The following is a 21,312-nucleotide window of genomic DNA, read 5'->3' on the forward strand; positions in this document are numbered from 1 at the left end:
TTTTTGTTGTTGTTGTTGTTGTTTTTTGCTTTTAAGAAATCAGTTTATGTGGACAATGAGTCTAAGAATTCATTGTATATACCATAGAATGTAGAATTGTATGGAAAGGGGTGGATCAAAGCGGGAGTGAAGATATTGAAGTGATGACATGGATCATGACACAAAATTCTAAACAGTGGCATAAGCCAGTTGTTCACAACATCCTTTCCCATCCATGTTTCTAATACTACACTGAAAATAAATATAATAGAACAAACTTACACCACTCCATTGATGGTTACACTGGACGCTCCAAATACAAAACTTTTTGCAAGCATGTTGAGAAGAAACCCTCCTTTTGCCTAGTTATTTCTTTCAAAAAGAAGTCCAGAATGAAGAGTTGACTATAGCTTTCCACTGGCTTCTCAAACAATCCATGTATTTTCTCAGAGAGACAGACTGCTGCTATGAAGAGTGAGTGGAAGAAGAACTATTCTTAGTTGACAGAGTTTGTTCTACTTGGATTCTGGACATCTCCTGAAGAACAGTTGCTTTTATTCTCATTGGTCTTACTTATTTATCTGGTCATTGTACTTGGAAATATCAGCATGTTAATTGTGGTTAGAATAGATGCCAGACTTCACACACCTATGTATTTCTTTCTCCAAAATGTCCTACTTAGATATTTGCTACTCCACAGTCATTGCACCCAATACCCTAGCTACTTTCTTGTCTAATGAAAATGTTACAATGGATGTGCAACCCAGTTCTTTTTCTTTGCTCTTTTTGTGGGAACCGAAGGTATATGAGCGCTTCTTGGCCATTGCTCCCCATATTTCTACACTGTCCGCATGTCTCAGCAGGTTTGTGTCCACTTGGTGGTTGGCTCCTATGTCTGTGGCTGCGTCAACTCCATGATACAAACAGGTTTCACCTTCAGCTTGTGTTTCTGTGGAAAAACAGCCTGGACCACTTCTGTGATGTGCTGGCCCTGATCGAGATCACGTGTGTGAACACCTTTGCGAATGAAAGGATGCTGGTTCATTCTTGCTTCTTTCATCATCATCTCCACCACCATGGTCATCATGGTGTCTTATGGGTACATCCTCTCCACTGTCCTGAAGGTCTCCTCCACCCATGGAAGGAAGGAGTAAGACCTTCTCTACCTGCAGCTCTCACATCATGGTGATGAGCATCTTTTTTTTTTTTTTTTTTTGGTCGGTCGTGGGGCTTGAACTCTGGGCCTGGGCGCTGTCTCTCAGCTCTTCTGCTCAAGGCAAGCACTCTACCACTTGAGCCACAGCACCATGTCAGGTTTTCTAGTGGTTTATTGGAGATAAGAGTCTCACGGACTTTCCTGCCCAGGCTGGTTTTGAACCGTGGTCCTCAGATCTCAGTATCCTGAGTAGCTAGGATTACAGGTATGAGCCACCAGCGCCTGGCTGGTGGTAAAGCATCTTTTATGGAACTATCTTCTTCACTTATGCCCAGCCTGGGGTGCTGTCCTCACCACAGAAAAACAAGATCGTGGCTGTGTTCTACACTCTTATCATCCCTATGTTGAACCCTCTCATCTATCGCCTATGGAATAGAGAGGTGAAAATGCTTTGAAAAGGATCTTACTGAGAAAAATACCTTTTCATTGACTTTCAGTGACCTGTAAAATTGATGAATCAACTAAAGCAATTATATTCATAATTTCTTGTGGAATATGTCCACAGAAGAGATCTAAAAGTTTTTTTTTTTATTTTAATTGTATTTTATTTTATTTGAGAACATACTGTACAGGGGGGCTACAATTAAATGGGCAGGATAATGCATACATTTCTTACCAAGCATTGCAGCCTCCTCCTTTGTTTACCCTTCACTTCCCTTCCCCGCCTCCCCCCTCCCCCCACCCAATTTTACCCCCCTCCCCCCCACACACCGACATTGTAAAGCTGGTTTTGACATGACATTTTGTACTTCTCATTGTTGCAACAGGTCCACCTGAATCCTTAAACGACTTGTTTGTCCCCATCTCCTCCACATGTTATACTGACATCAAATATAGTGAAAGCGGGGGTTACACTCTGGGGGAGGGACATACAAAGCAACAAAGAAATAATCTTATAAATGCGTTAGAAACACATGCATGAAAGAAACGAAAACATTAAAATACATATTTAAGGGTTCATTTTCCTAACATCACATTATCTGACCTTTTCCGCTTGACTCATACCTATACTAGATATTGCAAATAAGGGAAACCATGGGACCTATGCTTCTTTGGGCCTGGCTTACTTCACTTAATATAATTTTTTCCAAACCTTTCCATTTCCTAACAAATGGGGAAATGTCATTCTTTCTGATGGAGGCATAGAATTCCATTGTGTATATATACCACATTTTCTTGATCCATTCATCTACTGAGGGGCATCTGGGTTGGTTCCATATCTTAGCTATGGTAAATAATGCTGCAATAAACATAGTTGTGCTGGTAGCTTTAGTGTGGTCTTGTTTGTAAACATTTGGGTAAATGCCCAAAAGTGGGATTGCTGGATCATAGGGGAGATCTATGTGAAGTCTTCTGAGGAACCTCCATACTGCTTTCCAAAGTGGTTGAACAAGTTTACATTCCCACCAACAATGAAGTAAGGTTCCTTTCTGTCCACATCCCCTCCAGCATCTGTTGTTATTAGAGTTCTTGATTTTTGCTGTTCTAACTGGAGTGAGGTGATATCTCAATGTTGTTTTGATTTGCATTTCTTTTATGGCTAGGGATGTTGAACATTTCTTCATGTGTCTATTGGCCATCCTTCTTTCTTCTTCAGAGAAGCTTCTCTTTAAGTCTTTCGCCCACTTATTTATTGGGCAGTTGTTTCTTTGAGGATTTGTTGTTGGGTGGTTTAATTTTTTGAGTTCCAAGTATATTTTAGATATGAGACCCTTGTCCGTTGTATGGCTAGTAAAGATCTTCTCCCAATCGGTGGGCTTTCTATTGATCTTGCCAGCTATGTCATTTGCCCTGCAGAAGCTCTGCAATCTTGTGCAATCCCATTTGTCCAACCTTTCTTTGATTTGTTGTGCTTCCGGGTCTCTATTCAGAAGATTTCGACCTGAGCCAAGGAGACCTAGGGTTTCTCCTATTCCATCCTGTAATGTTTTCAGAGTGTCTGCTTTGAGTTCAAGGTCTTTGATCCATTTGGAGTTGATTCTGGTGCAGGGTGATATATAAGGATCTAGCTTTAGTTTTCTACATGTAGTTAACCAATTTTGCCAGCACCATTTACTGAAGAGGCTGTCTTTCTTCCATTCTATTGTTTTAGCTTCCTTATCGAAGATTAGATGGCTATAGGTCTGAGGGTTCATTTCTGGGTTTTCAATTCTATTCCATTGGTCCTGAGGTCTGTTCTTATGCCAATACCAAGCGAGATCTAAAAGTTTTAATGACTCAAATCTCTTTAATTTTTAATCATCTATTGAGGCTTTTAGAAAACCCACACAGGTTTCTTGATATTTCTACTATAAAATAATAGGGTGATAGCCACATATTACATAGCCTTGAAGTTGTAGATAAAATATAGCACTATTAATTTAATGTATTAAATCATTTATTAAATTTATCATTGACTACATGTCAGTGTGTATATGTATAAAAAGTCTATATGTTCACTCATATGTTAAGGGAAAAAGGAGTCAAAGATACTACTGAACATTATACATTCTTTGATAGTCAAAAAGTTTGCTCCTGTCCAATCTTTGCAAATGAGAATTGGTAGAGCTATGGTAATGTAATTTATTGCTTTTACCAAATAATTATATAAAAGAATTGTAAAATATTGCACAAATAAAGCATATGAATATTACTGATTTCTTAAAAATAAATTAGTGAATGTGACATAATTGGTGTAAAACTATCTTTAAATGGTGTTAATAAATATATGACAATCAGTATTACTTACATTTATCTAATTAGTTTTTATGTTCCATACCACTTTCATAATGTTTGGGAATCCTAATTTTTTTCTAGATTTGAAAATTAGTGAATAGAATTCCATAAAATATTTTGTAATAATTTAATCCTTTCAATGTCTGTTGTTATACACTATTTGTGTGTGTGTGTGTGTGTGTGTGTGTGTGTGTGTGTGTGTGTGTATGCTGGTCCTGGGGCTGAAACTCAGGGCTTGGATGTTATCCTTGAACATTTTTTGCTCATGGCTAGCACTCTATGACTCAAGACAGCCTTAATTCTGCTTCTTTGATAGTTAATTGAAGATAAGCGTCTCACAGTGTTTTGTTTTGTTTTGTTTCTGCTTGGGCTGGCTTTGAACTGAAATCCTCAGATCTCAGCCTACTGAGTAGCTAGAATTACAAGCATGAGCCACTGGCAGCTGGCCAATTTACTTGACAATTTCATCTTATTTTTTCCCTTAACTAGTCTCTTAGCTTTAGCTTAGTTTCTTATCTACTTGTAAAACATTTTGAGGCATGATGTTTAATTATTAAATATATCTGGTTTGTTTGGCTTAAAAATATTCAAAAATTGCAACAAAAATTATAAGTTAAACATATACAAAATATATTCCTATTCATGTAAATTTTATTTTTCTATGGTCTTCTGGATTTGTCTTGTTTTTCTAAATTCATATTATAAATATTTATTTACATTACTTTGTTTTTAATTTAATGAATTATGTTTAAATCCTTATAGTTTTATATAATTAAAATTGACTAAAAAATTTTTAGAACATTATCTCTGGAGCTGTAGAAATAATATTTGATTGAAAAAAAGTACAAAATACAAGAAGAAAGAATAAGTTTACAGTGTATTCAACCAATAAGATTATATAGAGAACGTCTATAAATTTTGAATCAAAGTATAGCCACCCAACTGAAAACAGGAAAAACAATATGAACAAATATTTTAGGAAAGACCAAACAATTTTATTTACTGGAATTTTTAATAGCAGTAGTAATCTGAGAAACAGAAATTAAAATGACATGAAAATTTCCATTTTACAGGAGTTCCATTGGAAAATAATGGAAAGGTTGGGTTATGCCACAAGCAAAGAGAAGTTGGTCTTCATAGATATCTCAAAGTGGCTATACTACCTTGAGGAAAAATTGTTTCTTGCATGCAGTAGAAACATCTTACTCAAATGTATAGGCTTCTGAAGTATCGTATCTTTTTATTTACATATCCAAATAAAATTTCTGTTTATATGTGTGTCAAAAACAAGTCTACAGTAAAATTCACTGTTGTGACTAAGAAAAGAATATGTAAAAAGAGCTTCTAAGGTAATAACAAAAATAAATAAATAAAACCAGCCTGGCACTGGTGGTTCATGCCTGTAGTCCTAGCAACACAGGAGACAGCGATCTAAGGATTGTGGTTCAAAGCCAGCCTGGCAGGAAAGTCCATGAGACTATTAACTCCAATTAACCACCAGAAAACTGGAAATGAGGCTGTGGTTCAAAGTGGTAGAGCACTTGAGCAAAAAGAGCTTAAGGACAGCTGCCAGGCCCCAAGTTCAAGTTCCATGGCAGACAAAAATATAAATAAACAAAACTGAGTTTGCAAGTGGTCTACAGGTGAACTTTACATTGCATTTGTAAGTAAAAAACAATCATCTTTTGTACTGTGACACTTGTGTATCAAATAGCTCAGCAATTCAACTTCTAGAAAGACAATTGGAAGATGACCTTGCACATGTAATGGAGGAGATATTCATTAGAATGTTCATAAAAGCATGGCTGGTGCACTTAAAGCTTCATGAATAAACCAAACAATTATCAATAGGAATGCTCATCAATGAAAAGTGGTCAATTTGTCCAAAAAATATTCCAAGACAAAGAAATTATACATAATCAATGTGAGTCTAAGCAATATTAGGAGAAAAAAAACAAGTCCCCAAAGAATATCTATAGAATATTTCCTAAATAAATAAAAGCCCATCCTTCTATAGACTTCATTACTGTTTTTCTTTCTATTTTTCTCTTCCTGTTTCAACAACCCTTCTTGATCAGAATATTCTGTTCTATGGCCATGCTTCCTCAGCCTTCACTAGACTCTGAGGGTTTTACCTTGTCTTTATGACCTTGACAGCTTTGAGAAATAATACTCAGGTCTTCCAGAATGCCTATCTTGGGTTTGATGTTTTTTCAAGGTGAGACTGGGGAGGACAAGACCACTGTGTGAAATATCATTATCAAGGACACATCCTATCAATGTAACTCAGCCTGAAGAAGTTAACCCTCCTCCCTGGATGAGGGAGCATCCAGCTTTCTTATCTATGGAATCATAGTGTATGCACCCTTTGGAGCATGGGAATTGTGTGTGTGTGTGTGTGTGTGTGTGTGTGTGTGTGTGTGTGTGTGTGTGTGTGTGTGTGTGTGTGTGTGTGTGTTGATATCTTTAAATAAGGCAAAAATAAAGTAAACATTATTGCAGATGTATGCAAAATTATTAAATATATTATATAAAAGCGATAGAACAATTAACTACTTACATGTGGATCTATTTGAGACTTCCTCTTTTGGTCTTTTTAGTTATTTGATGTCAGTTCCACACTATCTTAGTTGCTATAGGTTTATAGGTTCTCTTAGAATCAGAAGATTTGAGTCTTTGAAGTTTTCCATTAGCATTAGATTCACATCAAAGTTGAAGGAAGGCCCAGGAATTTCCCATCTACTCCTCACCCTACCACGACACATACCTCCTCTCCATTTTCATTTATTAAAACTAGAGCCCACACTAGAACAACCTTATCATCCAAAGTCCATAACTTGTGTTAGGGTTCACCCTTGGTGGGGTAAACTCTACAGCTCTAAACAAGCATGTAATTCCATGTGTTGGATCCATTCTTACAGTACTACACCGAGTAATCATTGTCCTCAGATCCTCTGTGCTCTATGTATTCATTCTTTCTTTCCCTTAGCCCCTGGAGACCACAGCTCACTTGACTGTTTCCATAATTTTGTCTCTTTTTCAGATATTTGGGAATCATAGAGTATGTAGACTGTCCAGATAAGACATGCCTTTATGTCTCATGTAGTTTCCCCTGTGTCTGTTTGTGACTTCTGCAAACTAAATAATGTCCCACTGAAAGGATATAAAATGAATTCTATATCCATTCACTTCTTGGTTGCTTCAAGATTTTGACAATTATGAATAAAGCAGCTATACATAGAAACATTAGGGCATCTTTGTAAAATTTTTTGTTGTCTTTAAGTAGTAAGATAGAGTTGCCATTTAACCAAGAAGTTTACGAAAACAATCTGTTTTGTGATCAATGCCATAAACTGACATGCTGAAGTATAACTCCTTTGTAGGACTACTTAAAGACAATAAAATTATAATAAAAATTAATATAATGGATACACATGAAAGTTTCTTTAGGTCTTTTGGAGCACTTGTACCTTTCCCAGAGACTGTGTGGTGACTTTCTAATTACCCTCATACATGCAGTTTCTTTGGAGGTCCTAGGCTTCCAGATTTGGTCACCAAAAGAAGAGAAAAATGAAGAACAAGAGAGAGAAAGATAGAGAGACAGAGACAGAGACAGAGGCAGAGAGACACAGAGACAGAGAGAGAGAGAGAGAAAGAAAGAAAGAGAGAGAGTACTAAAGAGACTCAAGGGGTTCACAACCATTAGGGAAGGTGCAAAAACAGTGGCTAGGCCTTGTTGTCTGCCCATCTGTAATCAGAAGAGGTTTGCAAGTGTTAGAGAATGGATCTGGGATATTTGGAGGACAGAATCCTCTTTGCCTATTCTGGCTCCTGTGAGGTCTGTCTGAGGTACTATAGGATCACAAGCCTTACTGCCTGCCCTGAAGCTGAAAAATGATAGTGGACAGCTACAAGTGTGTTAAGAACTAAAAGTGACTAATAATAATAATATAATTATAGTTTACCAACCAAGCCATCCCTTGGAAGTGTATGCTACCAGTAGGCTCTGGAACTGGAAAAGGTTAGAGACAGATTTGGCCAAGCAGTTGGTGTCTAGGTGGGAGGAGAGAAAAATGTCTAATGCTTTTTACTCAATTATCTTCCCCAAATCATTCATATCTATTTCTTAGGCAGTAAAATTAGGAAGATTTCTGTCTTCTAAAGAATTATGTTATTTCACTTGCTTGGCTGAATTTTTTGTCAGTTTGCTCTTTATACTAGTCCCAAGTAATGTTTCCATTTCTGTGGATAGGTAGCAATGTTCCCTGATGTTATCAAATACATGCTCCTTCCTCTTTAATTGATTTATGTTTTCACAGAACAGTTTTGTATGTAATGAATAGTCTCCTCTTAAATCTCAGTGGTCTCTGCTCTTTATCATTACTCTTCTGTTTTACATTCTCTTTTCCTTCCACTTCTAGTTTCTAAATGGGGGCGATTGAAGAAGTACATTAAATAATTAAATGAATAATGTAAGGATATTGGTTGATAATTATATTGAATAATTACATGACGATTCCCTTTCATCTGCTTTATGTGTTCTTTGGTGTTTATTTCCCGCTGTTATTCACTTTTCATTTTTAAATTTTTCTGTAATTTTTTGTCTCTACTCATCATGTTTCCTATTTCTATCTGTACATTGAATATATTTTTATGACTATAACACTCCTCTTCATTCATCCATCCACTTCTTAATTCATCCACTTCACTCAAACAAGACATGTTTCATCTTTCTGGTGTCCATGCTCTACAACTGTCTACTAATTACTGATTGTTAATTACCCTAGAATGCTGCTCTTGCCCATGCTCTACAACTGTCTACTAATTACTGATTGTTAATTACCCTAGAATGCTGCTCTTGCCCATGTGTCTGAGCCGTGGCTAGGCTGCTTGGTTTTTGTTGTTCTAGTTTGATTTTTGGAATCAGGGCCACGTGCCCCTGCATCTTGCTTCCCTCCATGGGACAAAATGCCATGGACTTTTGTTGCCCAGACTGGCCTAGTAAAATCCTCCCATTCTTAACCTGACACCTATGCCAGCGATGAAAGGGACAAGGCACTGGGCCTAGCTGTGGGGCTGAGAAGATGTCTCATGAACTTTTCTACTTGGGCCAGCCTTGAACCACAGTCTTCCCTTTCTTGGCTTCCCAAGTAGTTAGAATTACAGTCATAAGTGCTCAGTGATAGGTGCTCATTTTAACCTTTGTCATATGTTGGTTTTTGAAATAACCCTCAAAGCTCTGACATTAAAAGCCTGGCTCCTAATGCAGCCATGCTGGCAAGTAAGGGCTCTGGGATTTGGAGGGCTTTCACCTCATGGATTAAATCCATTGATGGTTTCCTACGGGCTACTGGGAGGTGGCAGAATCTTTAGGATGTGGGACCTGGCTAGAAGAAGTAGGTCACTTTGGGCTAGCCTTTGCAAAGCGGTATTTAGTTCATGGCCCCTTCCTTTGTCTCTCTTCTTTCTTTGCCTCCTGGCTGCCATGAGGAGTGCAGCTTTACCCACACACTCCCTGCCATGATGCTCTGCCTCCCCAAAGGCCCAGAGACCATGGAATCACGTGACTATGGAACCACATGACCACTGATGGAAAATTCTGAAATCAGGAGCCAAAACCAATCTTTCCTCCTTTAAGTTGATTCTTAGTACTTGGTCTCAGCAAAGGAAATCTAAATAATAAACTCCCCCACACTTAACAAATAGGTTGCTTTTGACCAATAGCAGAAACAACAATTAGCATATTTTGCATTCATTTGTGTTTTATACATGTGGGGTGGGAAAGCATAAGAACTGGGAGAGATCATGTTTCATGTAATATAAAGTTTATTAGGGACCACTTTACAATTTAATGGCAACCACTACATACAAGGCAATGGTTCATCTCCTAGGGTTAGTTTTTATTTCTTAAACGCATGCTCTGCACAAACAACATGAAATGGCTATTTGGTGGAACCACAATTTAATGCTTCATGTCCACACTTCTTTGCATTTCTCGCTGAATTGCATCTTCAATTCAGCCAACACTGGCCTTACATGGAACACTGACAAAGCACTTCTCTATGACTGCCACTAATTACCTTTGTCTGTGGAGATATTTACACCTTTCTAACCAATGATGAAGCTATCCCCAAGGCAGTTTTGAGCCAGTGCTGCTTTGATGATTTCTGAATAATGTGATTTTTCCCTGGAGGATTAAGCTAATACTTCCCTTCAACAGTTAACTGCATCAGTTAGAAAGACCTGAGAGATAAGCTGCTTTCCTTGAGGATATTGCAAGCTGGGACTCCACTGGTCTCTATGTACAACCAGGGAGTAAGAAAGCTGATTTCTTCACCTTTACTTCACTTCCAAATTGATCTAGCTTTGCCATAATTAGTTACAAGTTGCATTAGGGCAACTACGGGAATTCCCACAGGGTGAAATGAAACTTTTGTGTTCTATGGCAAGTTACCTTCAATAAAGCCCATGTTACAGTTTTAATCAGTCTCATTGGGTCTTATTATCAATTGAATTTAGAAAGGAATAGAATTAGAAATAATCCTCAGAAATCCCTGGATAGATGATTACAGGGCATTTCAAGCTTGGAATAGTTTCAAAGAGTACATTAAATGTTAACAACTATTGAGTCAAGAGATAAATGTTTTAAGTTTTCACACCTGAATTGCATACATACACATTCAGACATAAGAATTCTTTGGATAGATGTCAATATTGTTAGAATAATTCCAAGAGAATCATATGTTCTAACATGACTTTGATATATGTACAAGCATGTTTTGATTCCTTCCATGGAGAATTACATCTGCTCTCACCCATGTTTCTCTCTTTTAAGCTACTTGAAAGAGTAGCTTGTATCACTTAGCTTATACTGCTGGGAATTCTTGACTCCTTGATAGTTTAGAGTTGAGTTCCATATACTATTCCTTCTTTGGAAATGTTATTATTTATTAGGTTTAATAAACGTCATCTAGCATAAAAGGAAAAAATTAAAGACTTTTTTTCTAAAATAATTTCCTTCTATACAGGTATATTTGAACTACACCTTCTCTTGCTTCTAGTGCAATCATGTAAAATGATATTTTACCCAATTCCTTCACATCTTTGTTTTTTTTCCTTTTAAAATGTTTAAGTGGCAAGATAAAATCTAACTAATTTCCTTTGATAAGTTACTGATATTTACTGGAGAGTTCAGAAAGATGTTCATTAGTTATCCATACTTATCCTTACATATCCCAGTAAGCAAGCTTATTTCACTAAAGTAATATACTTCATTTGCAACCCCTTTGTGCAATGTCAGCTGTGTAGACATACCACATGCATTCTTGCATGCTCATAGCTCTTGTTAGCTGATTAGAGCAGTTCTGTTTGAGAGGACATTAAGGACTAGGCTGTACCAAACACTATTCTAAGCTCAAACTTTAACCAAAGCAGCCACACCACAATAATGGACTAACTTTACCATTAATGTTCCTTTGACTGGATGTCAATTAAGCATCAAAATAACATAAAAATGAACTTAAATTACAACTGAACACACATAAGATAGCTACCGGAACATAGTGTGGTTTGAAGCTTTTCAAAGCCATCTCTTATACTCAATTGACTTCAAATTTTTCCTCTTACCACACTGGGAAGCTAATCAGGAAGAACTCTTTCCTTGATTGAAGTACTAAAGAAGAGAATAAAATGCTACAAATGTTGTGCCACTAGAAGCTACCTAAAATAACATAGTAAAATTTTCTATTTATATCTTCAGAATAAGAGAAAAGGAAAACAGATGACGCTTTAATAAATGTTTTGTTAAAATAAAGCATTCTCTTCTTTCTGGTTGAAACTATTCTAGATAGTCAATAATTAATTTATATTTCAAATTCCTACTTTAGTATTTCTCAGAATCTCAAATCACATATAGGTAAGGTGAGTTTTTAGTTTAAGAAAGAGCTAGTGCCTTGCATTTTAAAGATATTCTCCAAAGTGGATAGATACTCTTAATGTCATATTTAGCTAAATGAAAAAAATAGTTTTCATAATACATAATCTTGTGGCAGAAATTATTTTGAAAATGCTTGAGTTACCTACATTCTATCATGCATGAATATAAAGAATACACAAATGTTGGAATGGTATAGATATGTCCTAAATGATCTCATCTATCAAATAGTGCAAAGTAATCCTACATGTATGCTTTCTAAATCAGTCTCAATCAGGAAACACTCGAATAGTTTCATTAATGGTGAATGCTTTGGAAGGAGATCTCAAAAAGGTCTGCCTGTTAGAAAGTTTTTTTTCTCATGTTAAATAAAAAAACGCTTTCCCATGTCTTCTTTCCATCACTTCAAGGTTTACTGTTTGTGTCCTTGAGAATATGTCAAATTCTTTGATAACTCCTCTAAGTGTGCAAAGGCAATGAAAGCAATTGTCTTGTCTTGTGTATGTGCAATACTTAGTTCTAATCAAAAATGGCAATATTGCCACTCCTGTAAACTTACTTTGCTGTAATACCAGGGCACTTAGATTTTTACACAGTACTAATACATTCCTTTCCTCAAAAATTATTTATACAGTGCCATCACCATCCTTAGGATGAAGACCAAAATCCATGGGCTTTTTCCATCTGAATATTGTGGAAACCACCCGTGGCTATGACATAAGTTCAAGTACCTTGTAAATTATTGCAGATAGGTGCATGCTAGAGGGTCACAATATTTTTGAGAAAAATAGTGTTAGGTAACAAAAAAAAAAATCTGTCACAATGTCATCGAGTTCATTTGGTAGACACATAAAACAGAAGGTATTGAAAGAATGAAGACATTTGAGTATATTTTAAAAACCTTAACTATAACACTTTAGTAACAAAATTACACTCAGTAAAATTATCTTGAGCTAAAAAGCACAGCATGTGAGATTTTGTTAAAGCGTGACTTACATTCTGATGCAAGCATTATGAGTTCTGTCCACCAGATGGCACTGCTGGAGAGTTTTTCATAAGCATAACAATCACGTGACCCACACTAACCAACCTACTGAGATCTGTAACCATGGACAATGATGTAGTTCTGTATTTTAAGGAATTTATTTGATCATCAGTCAGTCGAATTTACTTTGTTTTAAATAAATAATTTGGTAAAAAAATTTTCAAGTGTTTCAAGTCTTATTCTGAGTTATTATTATTGTCACCAGAGTAAACAATGTTGCCATATCATTCAATAATTATTAATGGCTAGTTCTGAGCTGCTTTTAACTAGTTGTAATTGTTCAGAAAAAATGAAAAGACTTTTAGTCTCCTGTATTATTAACACATAATTGATAACATATATCTCTACCTTAGTAGGAGTTCAGGCTAGGGGCAATGTGTATGCCTAATATGAAAAGGTCCTGAGATTTCCAACACTGGAAAAAAAAACTATGTTTAGAATAACTTTTAGACACTAGTCACATACTTTGCCTCAGGTATTTGGAAAATGTTTCTTTTGTTCAGACAGTCTGTTAGGAAGGTTATTTTTGCAGCACTTTCTTTCTCTGGAAGGTAAAAATAAAATTTTAAATAACTCTTACAAAGTAAAATTAAATTTGTTACAGATAAGCTGGATACCAAGTGGCTCAGACTATAATCTTTGCTACTCAGGAGGCTGAAATCTGAGTATTTTGTTTGTAGCTAGCCTGTGCAGGAATATCCATAAGACCGTTATCACAAATTACCAGCAGAAAGTTGGAAGTAGAGGTATGGCTCAAGTGGTAAAGTGCCAGCCTTGAGTGAAAAACCTAAGGGATGGGCTGGGAAATTGGCTCAGTGGTAGAGCGCTTGCCTTGCATGCATGAGGCCCTGAGTTCGATTCCTCAGCACCACATAAGCAGGGGGAAAAAAAGCCAGAAAAAGCTAAGGGACAACCCTCAAGCTCTGAGTTCAAGTCATGATATCAACATTAAAAAAAAAGTTCTCTTCTTCTTTTTCTTCAACAAATTAGCAATTCTAAATTATTTGTCATTATAGATGATCATTATTTGTAATATACATGTACCACACTTATTTGGTTCAATAATGGAATTACTGGAATTTATTTTAATTCGTGGAGTTTATAAAATAATTACTGAATGTTTCAGTCCTGTAAAGACGTCCCAAATAGATTAGTGATTAGATAGTGATTACTTTTCTAGAAAAGTAGAGAGACGGAGTAAAAAAAAAATTAACTTCCTACGTCTCCACAATTTTAGTTAAAGTAGCTTCTGAATGGTTAAAATTGCTTATAAAAAAAAAAAAAAGCTGTTGTGGATGAGCATCCTGTAAAGGGTCAATGAAATAGCCTGGCCCTTTGGGGGTGATCGAATTTTCGAAATATATGACCTCTGGAAAGTGCTTTGGTCATTGAAGGTAGAACCTCAAAAGGGACTATGTAACGACTCTGATACACTGTTCCCCCTCTTCTCCCTTTTCCTCTTCTTCCTTCTTCTCCTTCTCTTCCTCTCCCTCGCCGTCCTCCTTCCTCTCTTCCTCTTTCTCTTCTTCCTCTTTCTCCCCTTCCTCCACTCTCTCTTTCTCCTCCTCTTCCTTTCCTTCTGTGAACTCCTACCACTAGGCGCCCAAAACAATGGGACTGTCCAGCTTGAACTTGAACTTCCAGAACTTTGGGCTAAAATATGCTTTTCTTTATTCATGAGTAGTCCACTCCTAAATACCTTTCTGTACTAATGTGAAGCTGAATAAGCACACATCCAACCCAAATGATGTCAGAAAATGAAGCAACGTGAGAGAATTCAGGCTACAGAAAATCCAGAGAATTACTAGAGCTGAATTCTCAGGTCTGCATGTCACCATGACACAAGATTGTTTTTTGTTTTGGTTTTTTTTTTAATTCTATGAAATGTTTTTCTCTTATTGACATCACTCTAAAGTTAATTTTTCTTTATGTTATGGACTCTAGAAGGTCCACATTTATGACTTTCTAAGTTCAAGTCCAATGGAAAAGGTTATATTTTCCTCCTGTTTGCTTAAGTAAAACTCCAGAGTTGGTTTGATGGGGTTTTCTTGACTCATGTGTCAGACTTTGAGCCAATCTCTTCTGCAAGGTTTTGGTTACACACCTACTATACGGTATTAGAATTGAGCCAGAAGCTGGTTGTTCATGTCTGTTATTCTAGCTACTCAGGAGCTACTATCTGAGGACTGTGGTTCAAAGAGAGTCCAGGCAGAAAAGGCCCCATGAGATTCTTATTTCCAATTAACCACTCAAAAACTGGAACTAGGGCTCTGACCCAAAGTGGTAGAGCACTAGCCTTGAGCACAAAGAACTTAGGGACAGTGTCCAGGAACTGACTTCAAGCCCCAAGACCAACCCAAAAAATAAATAAATAAATAAATAAAATAAGGAATTGGGGCTGGGAAGGTGGCTCAGTGGTAGAGTGCTTGCCTTGCATGCATGAGGCGTTGGGTTCAATTCCTCAGCACCACATAAGCAGAAAAAGCCAGAAATGGTGCTGTGGCTCAAGTAGTAGAGAACTAACCTTGAGCTAAAGAGCTGAGGGACAGCACCCAGGCCCAGAGTTCAGGCCCCAGGACCAAAAAAAAAAAAAAAAAAGAATTCAACGTGTGTTTCTCTAGTGAGGAACAAGGAAAATAGACAAAAATTTAGAGAGTTCCTCTTATACAATGAAATCACATAGGTTGTAAGAACAAAAGCAGAGTGAAATACACGCAGCAAATGTGTGATATGATATTTTATATCTTTCTAACTTCCTATCAAATTTCTGATACTTAAAAGGAAAATTCATTTATTTGGGGGTTAAGATGGTATACCACATGACAGATTTCAATACAGGTATTTATTCACATCTGGGTTTCTTTCTTCACTTTAAAATTTTTTTCCCGTTTTCATTATTTATTTCATTCATGTTGTTGAGTCAGAGGACATGGATCTGTTTAATAAGTTTCTAAGTTCAGTAGTGTTTAGATTTTCTTTTAAAAGCAGCAAATAGACCCTTCCCTATTGTAAACCTACCAATAAATACTTCAGGTTCTGATGCTCATAATCTTGAACATAGGAACTGAAAATTTGATTAGCATTACAACCTTAATAAAGAAATATATGGATACTCAGTAAAGAAGACAAGATTTGGGAGAAGGAAATCACCACGCTTTGATAAATAGTAAAACAACTGTATAGCAGTGTCCTATTTTCTGTCATAAGGTTAGTAAATCTAGGTGTACATATGTTCACACATATACACGCCTATGCACAACCAGCTGGCTTTTTTCTTTTTCTTTTTCCTCCTTGCCAGTTACTAAACTTTTAGCTCAGAGCCTCATGCTTGCTGGCAGGCAGTCTACCACTTGAGTCATACCATTAACCCTTTTAGAATTTAGTTTTCATGTAGGGTCTCGCCTGGGCCAAGCCTCAGACCACACAGCCTCAGACCTATGTAACTGTGACTACAGTCATGTGCTCCCATGCATTCTTTGTTGAGATTTGGTCTTAGCAACTCTTTGTCCAGGCTGGCCTCAAACCAACATCCTCCTGACCTTCAAATAGATAGAATTATAGGCTTGAGCCACCATATTCAGCTGTAATTCTTTTCTAAGAACTAGTGGATGGTGGGGTTATCAGTCTGATCATATACTAGAATGTAGAGCTAATTTTTTTTTTTTTTAGAAAATTTGCTTGTTTCAGTATGTATCCACATAAGTATCTTATTGTTAGGTACTGATGAGAAGAATATTGGCAATTTCTTCAGAGAGAACAATAAGATTAAATCATCACTCAAACAAAAACAATAACAACAAACGATTCCTTATGATTTCAGAGGCCAAACAATAATTTTGATTTAAGTCCATAGCATTCAGTTGGCTTCTCAGTAATTGTTAATTAGTTGAATTTTTATTTAAGTATAGGAATCAGGGCATATAGAACACTAAACTATAGTAGTGAATGGACTTAGAATGGCTAGAAATATAGTAAAATGTGTGAAAGCAAATTCAAGTTTTGAGTACAAATAAATACTTCAAAGTAATTTAAAATTACTGATTTTTATGGAGGGGGTAACAATGTTCAATAGGAAGTGTACTCATTACCTTGCTCATGTAACTGTAACCCTTTGTATAGTACCTTTACAATAAAAAATTTTAAAAATTACTGATTTTTTAAAAATCAAAGTTGCTCAATATTGATGAAGTATTATGTAGTCACACAATATTGCTGTCTGTATATGCACCAAGTGGTAGTGAACAATATTTAAAAGATGCAGTAACCAAGCATCCCTTAGTGTTTTGAACAGCATTTTACAGAAAAAATGCAGTAAAATATCAGGTGTATTTGTTACACGGGATGTGATTTGAATAGCAAACATATAAAGAAGTATCCAAGTGCTTTTAGACTATGAAAACAGATAATCAAAACAACAGTAATAGAAAAGAAAAGGAATAAAAAAAGTCCAAAACTATGATTCAGGATTCAAAAATAAAATGTAGGAGAATTGAAGTATTTATCCTTGTAAGCCTTATGCCCACCTTTGTTCCTCAGCTCCACCCACACCTGAGCTCCTCCCTGCCCTAGAATTTCTGCTATGCAGCTGACCCCTTCCTCTCTCCACCCAGACCCACCTGAGCTCCCATCTACCTCACTTCCTACCCCCATGCTGCTGCTTAGATAGTGGAGGCTGCCATGTGCTCTCTCTCAGATGTGGCTCCTCTAATAAACCTTGTGATAATGTTTCTCCTGTGCCTACCTGCCTCCACGTGGTCCCCTGGGAGGGATGTGACGGATCCTTTCAATCCTAAAAGCAAATCAAGTGACTTTGTGCTCTCTTGTATTAAAAAAAAATCAAAAATATTTTATAGTGATGGCTTCTTCTCTGGCAAACACCTAATCTATCATTCACTAATAAAACGAATGGATTTAGCCAGTTCTACTCTCTGTAAGTGATGGGTTTAAGGAATGTCTTACAATTTTAATTGCCATTGTTATGTTTTAAGTGAATATTTTTCTTACAACTTTCATACAGTCTTGTGCCCATTGATAATTGTGTGTGTGTGTGTGAGAGGGGGGGGGCAGAGAGATGGTACATAATGGGGGTTGAACTCAAGGTCTTTTTTTTGGGGGGGGGGTCCGGTCGTGGGGCCTGAACTCTAGGCCTGGGTGCTGTCCCTCAGCTCTTCAGCTCAAGGCTAGCACTCTACTACTTGAGCCACAGCGCCACTTCCGGCTTTTTTCTTTTTGCTTATGTGGTGCTGAGGAATGAACCCAGGGCCTCATGCATGCAAGACAAGTGCTCTACCACTGAGCCACCTTCCAGCCCCATACTCACGGTCTTTATGCTATCCCTCAGCTTTTTCACACAAGGCTAGTACTCTATCTCTTGAATCATAACTCTATTAATGACCTTTTGGTGTTAATTGGAAATAAGTGTCTCATGGACTTTTCCTGCCCATGTTGGCTTTGAATTGCCAACCTCAGATCTCAGCCTCATGAGTAGCTAGGATTACAGGGGTGAATTGCCCACTGATCTTTTTTAAATGTTACATTTGTATTTCTTAAGGCTAGTCTGAGAAAAATAGTAGTTTTAGACCATTCTGAAAAAAAATCATTGTTCCAAGAAGTTGAACAATAAGACAGAACTGATATGAGAATATAATTATATTTTTATCTTATAAAAATGTTTGTGTAAAATACAGACCTAGTTCTGGACTTTGGGAATTGGCATTTTACTTGCCTTCAAGTCTGAACATAAAAAATATTTTATATAAATATTCCTATTCCATATTAAAACCAATAAATACCTACAGTTCTTCCTCTTTTAATAATTCAAATGCAAGTCTACAAAATACTTCTTCATAGTAAACTTCTAGCTTATATTGACAGTATTATGTCTAGTATCGCTCTGATTTTTCTTGCCTTTTTTGTGGTCCAAATCCAGACACTTTCCAGCTGCCAAAATCCCACGCCCTGTCCCTAAGGGTGTTTTTGTAAGTCGGTTACAGTCCATAGCAGAGAAAAGAGCATCAAGGTAACCCTCCCTAAGACTAAGTAATACTTCCTCTATCTGCACAGCAATCTGGATCTCCAGGACAAAGAGTTTTAAGATAGTCATTTAGAAAAGTTTATTTTTCTGCTCCAGTCCTGGGACTTGAACTCCAGGCCTGGGTGCTGTCCCTTAGCTTATTTGTTCAAGGCTGGTGCTTTACCACTTGACCCACAGCTCGCTCTACTTCTGGCTTTTTCTTATGGTGATTAACTGGAGATAAGAATCCCAAGAACTTTCCTACCTGGTCTGGCTTCTAACCCTAATCCTCAGATCTTAGCCTCCTGAGTAGGTAAAATTAGTAGCCTGAGCCACCAACAGCTGGCCAAAAGATCAGTTTTTTAAAACTATGATTATTATTTTATAAGCTTTAAGGAGTTGTACAAAGGAGTTACCATTAAGTAAAACAATTTATGAGTACATCTTGATCCATGTCACCAAATGGTCTCATGACCATTTGATGCTTGATAAACATAGTACAAAGAGTGTATGATTCAAAAATTGAATGACCCTATTTACTACCTTAGTCCTCTTTGCTTGCCCACACTGAGAAATACAGATCAAATCCAAAGGGACCTGCCGCAACAGGTCTTAGAAGAAGAGTGGTCGCAAAGTCTTGAGTGACTTCACCTTGAGTTTGTGCTATTGGTGCTGGATTAGGCCATTTGTCTCATTAGATTTTTGTGGGTTATCCTTAGAAAGGCTTCCTTTACTTCCTTGTTCCTCAGTGTGTAGATAACAGGATTCAGAGCCGGTGTGACCACCGTGTACATGAGCGCAGTAGCCTTGTCCGTGTCTGGCGTGTGTGCGCTCTTGGGTTGAAGGTAGGTGAACAGGGCGGTACCATAGAACAGGGAAACGACCAGGATATGCGAGGAACACGTGGAGAAAGCTTTGCGTCTGCCGGCTGCGGAGGGGATTCTCAGGATGGTCACGAGAATACGCACGTAGGAGCACAGAATGAGCAGGCAGGGGCTCATGATAAAGATGAGGGAAACAGCAAACAACACGATCTCGTTGTAAGAGGTATCTACACAGGCCAGTTTAACGACAGGCATGATGTCACAGAAGAAGTGCTGAATGGTACCCGGCCCACAGAACGGCAGGGTGAAGATCCAGGTCGTCTGCACCGACTCCACCAGCACTCCAGTGATCCAAGATGCTGCTGCCAAATTCAAGCGGACGCGAGGGCCCATCAGGAGCGTGTAATGCAATGGGTAACAAATGGCCACAAAGCGATCGTAAGCCATGGCTGCCAGCAGGCAGCATTCCGTCAACCCCAAGATGGTAAAGACATACATCTGGGCTGCACAGCATCTCACACTTATGGTCTTGGGCTCTACCAGCAGGTGGACCAGCATCTGAGGCACCACGCTGGTGATGTAGCACATCTCCAGAAAGGAGAGGTTCACCAGGAAGAAATACATGGGCGAGTGCAGGGAAGGGGAGACCCAGATCAGACCGATGATGAGGAGGTTTCCTCCCACTGTAAATAAGTAGACAACCAAGAATACAGCAAAAAGGACCGACTGGAACTCTTCCAGAGAAGAAAAAGCCACAAGTGTGAATGTAATGCAGAGAGACTGGTTTTCACTCGGCCCAGGTTCAGAGACAGACATCTATGAGGACAACAGAGAAGGCAGACAGTGACTTAATCTAACACAGGCATCTGGTAAACCTCAGCAACCCAGCCACCCTAGACTCTGTTCTGAGATGAGAATCCAGACACCTGGATTCCTCTGTTACGTCTTTCCGCATGACCACCCAAGTAAAGTGGATGTGTACTTTTGTTTCATTGTCCTCCCACTCACCTTGTTTGGTTTTCACAGAAATACATAGAGAACAATTTATTTCCTATTATAATTTTCATTTTATAGATATCCTAATTCTGTAAGAAGATGTTTTATGTAATTAAGATGAAGGCATCATGATCATAGTCATATAAAATACAAATGCAAAGAATAAAGTATGCGAATATCCTCTTGTGATCCTCTAAACTTGACTTCCTACCTCAAAGTGATACTATTTCCAGCCTTTTATCTGTAGACTTTTCATACATTTTTTTACTCACTTTGCTTTGAATAGAATGAGCAATTAAGTAGGCAACCAAGATCCAATGAAATAAAAGCAGATGAATCTCCTTTTTAAAACCTTAATGCACTTTCCCAGGTAATAAAGATTCAGAGGACACAGCTAGGGTCACAAGATAGGTAAACATTCTCTTACCTGTTGATCTTCCAGCCTTCCTTTAATTCCAAAATGCTGGCATAATGACAGGCCACAGGGATTACATCCTCTGCCTGGTGTCATTATGTTAGTCTCAAGACGATTGTGTTCAAAAACAACAGCAGCAATGAATGTTCTGTGTGCAATGTGGTTTTGGATTTTTT

The 21,312-nt window shown here is 37.5% G+C and overlaps 1 protein-coding gene and 1 pseudogene across 1 annotated transcript; one reads left to right on the forward strand and one right to left on the reverse strand.

The window, feature by feature from the left end:
- Positions 1 to 446: 446 nt before the first annotated feature.
- On the forward strand, positions 447 to 1,625 carry LOC138837326 (olfactory receptor 9S13-like; annotated as a pseudogene).
- Positions 1,626 to 19,390: 17,765 nt separating this feature from the next.
- Positions 19,391 to 20,552, reverse strand: LOC138837337 (olfactory receptor 10C1-like). Its single transcript, XM_070036011.1, has one exon. The coding sequence runs from the start codon at positions 20,539 to 20,541 to the stop codon at positions 19,579 to 19,581; it is 963 nt and encodes a 320-aa protein (XP_069892112.1). The 5' UTR covers positions 20,542 to 20,552; the 3' UTR covers positions 19,391 to 19,578.
- Between the last annotated feature and the right edge of the window lie 760 nt (positions 20,553 to 21,312).

This window comes from Dipodomys merriami, unplaced genomic scaffold (assembly GCF_024711535.1).
Source record: "Dipodomys merriami isolate MVZ:Mamm:240054 unplaced genomic scaffold, mDipMer1.0.p SCAF_10, whole genome shotgun sequence".
Classification (NCBI taxonomy): Eukaryota; Metazoa; Chordata; class Mammalia; order Rodentia; family Heteromyidae; genus Dipodomys; species Dipodomys merriami.